Genomic DNA, 7,680 nt, shown 5'->3' with positions numbered 1-7,680 from the left:
GTGTGTGTGTGTGTGTGTGTGTGTGTGTGTGTGTGTTCGTGTGCTCACAGGTGACAGGGATGTGTTTGTCCTCATGCCCACTGGAGCGGGGAAGTCTCTGTGCTATCAGCTGCCTGCTCTTCTGGCCAGTGGCATCACTCTGGTCATCTCGCCTCTGATCGCGCTCATCCAGGTGAATCCCATACAGACATCTTCCTATCATGGATAAGCTGTAGGCACGCAATAGCCTGTTAGCAGGTCACTGGTTGATATCTAATCATGGTTTCACCAGAGATACATAGATTTATTGGCCAAACATATTAATAAAACAGTATTTACATTACATTACATTCATTCATTTAGCAGATGCTTTTAGCCAAAAGGACTTAAAAATGAGCAATCAAAATCAACAAAAGAGCAAATAATATGTAAGTGTCACAGTTAACCTGTCGCAGTACTTTTTTTTTTTTTTAATATATAATAAATAAAAAGAAAACAATTAGATAGAATTGGAAAAAAAAGAAAAGGGAACGCTAGTGTTAGAGGGTCTTTTTTTATAATAAATAAAAAGAAAACAAGCAGTTAGGATAGAAATAGAATAGAGTGCAAGTGTTAGAGGGTCAAGTGTTTTTTTCTTTATAAATTATGTTTTTTTTGTATGTGTATGTGTGTGTTCTGTGTGTATGTGTATGTGTGTTCTGTGTGTATGTGTGTTCTGTGTGTATGTGTATATGTGTGCTCTGTGTATGTATATATGTATGTGTATTCTGTGTGTGTTCTGTGTGTGTGTGTTCTGTGTGTGTGTGTGTGTTCGGTTGTGTGTGTACATTCATTCATTTAGCAGATGCTTTTAGCCAAAAGGACTTAAAAATGAGCAATCAAAATCAACAAAAGAGCAAATAATATGTAAGTGTCACAGTTAACCTGTCGCAGTACTTTTTTTTTTTTTTAATATATAATAAATAAAAAGAAAACAATTAGATAGAATTGGAAAAAAAAGAAAAGGGAACGCTAGTGTTAGAGGGTCTTTTTTTATAATAAATAAAAAGAAAACAAGCAGTTAGGATAGAAATAGAATAGAGTGCAAGTGTTAGAGGGTCAAGTGTTTTTTTCTTTATAAATTAAAAAAGAAAACAAATAGATGAGATAGAGTTAGAATAGAGAGTGTTAGAGTTATAGTTAGTTATATTTAACTGTATAGAGATAATTGGCATTAGCTAATAACCATCAGTTTGGCTGATTAAAGGAATAATTATCCAAATAATGAAAATTCCGAAATCACTTTCTCTTCACGTGATTCCAAACCTTTATGACTGTCCCACTCTTTTCAGTATAAAGACAGAGCAAGAGGATCCTGGTTATTGAGCTTTCAAATGACAACAAAGCACAATAATTCAACTAGTAGTCTATAGGAGAACATTACAAGTGAACACACGTATTATTAACTGCTAAATGAGTTTGCTAGCACATCAACCAGGGAGCCATTGGATGCCTTAAAAATATGTAAAATGTTGGATCACTAAAATCATCTAACTCTAATCTAAATTAAAAAGCTAAGTAACACATAAAATCAAGACGTAAAGATCATAACTATAGTTTTATTAAAGAATATAAAGTTCTTGACACAAATCACAAAATGCATCATGGTTAGGTCTAATTAATTTAATCTATCAGTGCTTCCAATTTCTGTTAATAACAGTTTGAAAACAGGCAGCTTTGTCATACAGGATAAATACAGAAATGTCTTATATGGTAGTTTCAATTATTGTGCAACCTTTGAATCAAAAAGTATATATATAAAAGTATTATAATCGCATTATAATCATGGTGTTAAGAGCAGAATGAGGATAAGCAACAGCTTATGCTATGTAATGCATGAAGAAAAACAATGGAAAATAAGAACCACATGGGCATTATTTAAAGCAAGTACAAACACAGATTTATATGATAACCAATTTTCCTGTGACGAGTAATAAAGATTCTTTTGACTGTTGTGTTGTTCATGATGACACACTCTTTGTTTTTACTTCTGCAGGATCAAGTGGAGCACCTGAAAGCTCTGAATGTTCCTGCACGCTCCATCAACTCCAAACTTCCCTCGGCTGAGCGGCGTCAGATCCTGGCGGATCTGGAGAGCGAGAGTCCTCGGCTCAAGCTGCTCTACATCACTCCAGAGATGGTGGCGTCCCCGTCCTTCCAGCCCTGCTTGAGCTCGCTGTGTGCGCGGGGTCTGCTGGCGTATCTGGCTGTGGATGAGGCTCACTGCGTCTCTCAGTGGGGTCATGACTTCAGGCCGGACTATCTGAAGCTCGGGTACCTGCGCTCTCGTCTGCAGGGGGTTCCCTGTGTAGCGCTGACGGCCACAGCACCCAAGAGAGTGCAGGAAGACATCGAGCGCTCGCTGAAGCTGCGCTCGCCTCTTGTCTTTGCCATACCTGTTTTCCGTAAAAACTTGAAATATGACGTGATATTCCGGGATCTGTTGCCTGATCCTTATGTGCACTTGCTTGCCTTTGCCAAAGAGGCTCTGGGTGGAAATACAGCGGAAAAGGTCAGTCACTGTTTTTCTTTGGTTAAGCAAGTTCTTTCACTATTTACTCATGTTCCTCATGTTGTTCTTGAACCTGTATGAATTTCTCCCATCTGCTGGAAACAAAAGTATAGCATTGAAATGTTTAGCATACAATGAAAGTGTAAAAATGCTAGAAATCAATTTTATGTTTGCATATGTGTCTGTGACATTACATATTTTACATATTACATATATGTACATTGACTGACAGTCACCACTGATAAGCTACCACTAAATATTGTAGAAACTTAATTTGCTGTAAAGTTGCTTTGCAATGATTTGTATCTTGAAAAGCGCTGTACAAATAAACTTGAAATTGAATATTACATATTTTTAATGTGCAGTTCAAACATCAAATTATTTAGATATACCTATTCTGTTACGAGTATATTATTCATTTCTGAATTATAATTAATTGTGCTATTTGGCAGGGGTTCAGGCATTCAGTCACAAATTTGCTACTTATATCCTGAATATTTCAAGAAATCCCTCACCTGTTTTGAAGGTGCAAGGAAAATGTATTATTTTTTCATAAAAAAATTAATTGTCATTAAATTGAAAATTTTCTTGAAAATAGTATAAAGGTTTTTCAAAAGAGTACATTTCAGTGCTGTTGAAACCATTAAAATTGTTTTCGGTAATTGAAATAAAGCAGAAATAAAATAAAAACATTAGATGAAAATTAAAAATGTTTCATTGGCAAATTGGCTAACTAGAATAAGATGAATTTAAAGTACTAAAATTACTCAAACTGAATTAAAATACATCAAAGCTAATAGAAATGTTAAATAAAACTAATAAAAATGGCAAAACCGGTAAAACTTAAACTACAATTCAAAAGAAAACTGAAAATATAAAGGAAAGCTTGTTCAGAATATGAATCAGTTATATAATAGTACATAAAAATACCAAAATGGCACCATATAATTCTTTGAACATGATTTTTTCCTTTTGTTTTGCATGGGCAGTTTTATTTGTCAATGACCCACACATTCAAATATGGTGTCAACATGTGGCATCACTGACAAATCACACAAGAACCATTTGAAGTCATTGATATCATAGCTTAAATACACATCTTGACATGCAATATGTGAATGTATGTGAACACTTAAATTTGAGATTTGAGAGCTAAATTGACAGGAAAGATCTTCAATGAACAATTACATTTCAGTCAGTATGAATTCGGGAGATACAGAAGTCATATGGGTGACTTTTATGTCATTTCTGGACTTTCATTGTATGGAAAAGAGCAGCTCGGACAGTTTGATAAACATCTTCTTTTGTGTTCCATGAGAGGAATAAAGAGGGCGAATAAATTATTTGAGGCCGAGTCTGATTAAATCATGTTAAACAGCCATGTTTGGTCGGCAGGGCTGTGGGATTGTTTACTGTCGCACCAGAGAGAGTTGTGAGGAAGTGGCACATAAACTGACTAAACTAGGAATCCCAGCCAAGCCCTACCATGCAGGTGATCCCGTCACTGCTTCCTCTTCACACTTTTTGGATGTTTGTGTGTGATGTTGTTGTGCAAGTTTGCAAGGGAAAGATCGTTCTGGTTAATGTTTCATCTCCCTGCAGGGCTGAAGGTGGGCGATCGCAATGAGAGTCAGACTGATTGGATGGCCGGTAAAGTGCCTGTTATTGTGGCCACCATCAGTTTTGGTATGGGAGTGGACAAGGCCAATGTCAGGTCAGTCACGCATTGCAAGTATACACTACAGTTCAAAAACAGAAATATTATTCACGTTTACTACTGTAAAGCTGCTTGATTTAAGGCTATCTATTGCGTAAAGTACTATATAAATAAACGTGAAGTGACTGGACTTTACCGAACTGCAGAGCTTGCGCAAACATCCACATCTCTGTAATCAGATGCATTCTTAGCTGCTGCTTTCGCACCGCTGTCATTTTTGTTGTTTATTTCTTTATTGAGAGGAAAGCATGCAGCATATATTTACATATTCATCCAAACGCCGCTTAGGGCTGGGAATCGATTCCAAAAAGAATCGATTCCGAGGCGTTGGGAATCGAGTGTCGAGTCGAAAACGAGAAAAGAAAACGAGTCGGTACTGAGTTTGAGCATGCAGCTTTCCGTTTGAGAAGCACGCATTAATTCGCCTCTTGCTCGCAGATTAGAAGTCTGATTCGTTTCCATAAAAAGGTTCTTTCGAATAGATCGTTTTAATGAACGATTCTGATTCTGAGGTTGTTTTATGGTGGAACTGGCTTATGTTGTCCACAGTTTTGAGCACTGCATGACAGAATAGATCATGACGTGATCGAGGGTCTTGATCTTATTTCCATCTTAAAAATGTTTTAACCTTTCTATCAGCCAGTGATAATTCTGAAAGAAAACGCCGATAGCACAGATCAGTGACACCATCTGACTGACAGATAAACCACAAGCTCTTATACCAGTGTTGTTGTTAATGTTCTGGTTATTTTGTTTCAGGGTACAGTTTGTTAATTTTGTGCAAAGCATACGGTTAAAATAAACATCATTCAGCTGAACTGTGTAAGAAATCAGGAAGGGGGCCAACACTTTTTCACACCACTGTATTTTAGACACTTCAAGTCTTGTTCCATTCATGCAATAAACGCATGTCCACTGCTGAGCTGTGGGCTATGACTAATTTCATAGTCAATGCAGACAAAATGACAATTTAAAATCAATCAGAGCTACTATGTATCGTATTTTTTACAAATACAGCTTCATATTAGAAGGCTACTTTCTACGACCTTTTATCATGCAGTCATGCCATAATTATGTTCCTCCAATCTAAAACAACAAGAATCGAAAACAACAGTGATGAATCGATTCTTGGAATCGATTCCAGAACCAGGAATCGGAATCGGACTCGATTCCAAAAAGCGCTGCGTCTTCTTCTCTTGAATTGCATCCAGGAGGGCTGAATTACAGTCTTGCGCTACAGCGTCACACTGGTCAAACTGCATTATTGCAGGCTCTTACATTAGGTCATGTGAGATCAAACTACTCGACAACAAAAATATTTGTCGACAATTTTTTATTGTCAATGTCTACTAATCGTTTCAGCCCTAGTGCCTAAACGCTATTTCTAGAGTCTTTTAGTAGATCTGTAGACAGATCAGTGCTGTGTTTGCCATTGCATGTAAGTGTCTGTCTGTTTTCAGATTTGTCGTTCACTGGAATCTGGCGAAGTCTTTGGCCAGTTACTATCAGGAGTCGGGACGAGCTGGACGTGACGGACTGCCGTCGTCCTGCAGGATATACTACTCACCCAAAGACAGAGACCAGCTCAACTTCCTCATCCGCAAAGAAATCGCCCGTAAACAGGTTGAGAATAACATCCAGTCTTGATATCTTCGTGCTTTTGACTAGTTTAAACTGTCACTGTGTCTGATATACTGTGTGTTTTGAATTCAGGAGAAGCGAGGATCAGAGAAAGAGCAGGATAAATCTCCCATCCTGGACTTTGAGGCAATGGTTGCTTTTTGTGAACAAGAAGGGTGAGCTCAAACACAGACGCTTTAAATTCTGGATTAAGGGTGTAATAAATGTTTAATAAAACAGAATAGTGTGGTTCAAAAACAAAAACAAATATGCATGAATACTTAGCTCACTTTATATCCATTAAATACATATAATTTTAAACAATATAAAAATACAGTTTTTTTGTATATTTGATCATTTCGGTTTTATTTCACCAAGATTCAGCTCCATTAAGTAAACAATATTACATTTTATTCTTGAATATTACTCTATTGATCAAAAGTTTATGGTCGGTAAGATTTTTTTAATGTGTATGAGAGAAGTCTCTTATGCTTACCAAGGCTGCCTTTATTTAATTAAAAATACAGTAAAAACGGTAATATTGTCAAATATTATTACAATTTAGAATAATTGTTTTCTACTGTAATATATTTTAAAATGTAATTTCCTGTGATCAAAGCTGAATTTGTAGCATCATTACTCCAGTCTTCAGTGTCACATGATCATTCAGAAATCTTTCTAATATGCTGAAGAAACATTTATTATTATTATAAATGTTGAAAACAGTTGTGCTGCTTAATATTTCTGTGGACACCGTGATACATTTTTTTTTCAGGATTCTTTGATGAACAGCATTTGATCAACACAAAACTGTCCCCCTCTCGTTTCTTCATCTCTGCAGTTGTGTAAGCAAACACCAGAGGACAGTATTTGGCACTGGTTTCATAGAGGTTGCATTCCCATAATGAGAGAGGTTGGGAATTTGGTGTTTATTTGTAGCATTCAAATTAAGGGGAGCGTTTTTCTCAGCCAAACACTTGTTTCTGCATTTAAAGCTCTTCTGATTTGCTTCACGACTGTCGCTGATGAGTGTTGTTTTCATTCAGCTTACAGTGTGTGCCACGTTCACTGGCTGAATTTGATAACTGTAATGTTTGATATCACAGCAGTCACAATCCAAACCATCAGTCACCACCAAATTTTATTTTAGCCCATTGTGGTCTGCTCCTATCTTCCTCTTTATTGTGGAGCCCATGTTTCAGACGGCTGAGACTCTGTTTTTGGTCCCTGTCGTACAGCAGCCACAGCGGCCATAAACGCATCCAGTCACGATCAGAGCGATGAATGTCACTGCAGGAAGAATGAAAACGTGGAGTTAGTCACATGTTTCAGTACAACTGACTAAACTAGGGATAGTTCACCCAAAAATTAAAAAAATTCTGTCATTAATTTCTCACCCTCATGTCGTTCCAAACCCGCAAGACATTCGTTCATCTTCGAAACACAAATTAAGATATTTTTGATGAAATCCGAGAGCTTTCTGACCCTCCCATAGACAGCAACACAACTACCACGATCAAGACCCAGAAACGTAGCAAGGAGATCGTTAAAATAATCCATGCGACATCAGTGGTTCAACTGTAATTTTACGAAGCTACGAGAATAATTTTTGTGCAAAAGAAAAAAAAAAATAACGACTTTATTCAACAATTCGTCTCCTCCGCATCACCCTGGCGCCATTTTGGAGAGTATCCACTGAACGTAAACGGCGTATGCGGTTCTCTGTCAGCTGCGTCACACGGATACGTTGTCTATGTTGTTTGCACTTTGATCTGAACGTAAACGACATATCCGCGTGATGCAGCTGGCACAG

General features: G+C 37.2%; 1 protein-coding gene across 1 annotated transcript in view; it reads left to right on the top strand.

The window, feature by feature from the left end:
* The window catches only part of recql5 (RecQ helicase-like 5), a 32,153-nt gene that overhangs the window by 1,485 nt on the left and 22,988 nt on the right, over positions 1-7,680 (top strand). Inside the window, exons 2-7 of the mRNA XM_016456670.1 lie at positions 51-172; positions 2,015-2,530; positions 3,926-4,022; positions 4,133-4,244; positions 5,708-5,870; positions 5,961-6,043. Of these exons, the coding sequence (XP_016312156.1) occupies positions 51-172; positions 2,015-2,530; positions 3,926-4,022; positions 4,133-4,244; positions 5,708-5,870; positions 5,961-6,043 (1,093 nt within the window). The remainder of the gene's footprint in view (positions 1-50; positions 173-2,014; positions 2,531-3,925; positions 4,023-4,132; positions 4,245-5,707; positions 5,871-5,960; positions 6,044-7,680) is intronic.

Source organism: Sinocyclocheilus anshuiensis, unplaced genomic scaffold (assembly GCF_001515605.1).
Source record: "Sinocyclocheilus anshuiensis isolate Anshui unplaced genomic scaffold, SAMN03320099.WGS_v1.1 scaffold229, whole genome shotgun sequence".
NCBI classification, from domain to species: Eukaryota; Metazoa; Chordata; class Actinopteri; order Cypriniformes; family Cyprinidae; genus Sinocyclocheilus; species Sinocyclocheilus anshuiensis.
The sequence above is the reverse complement of the archived record's forward strand: the minus strand, read 5'-3'. Positions and strand labels throughout refer to the sequence as shown.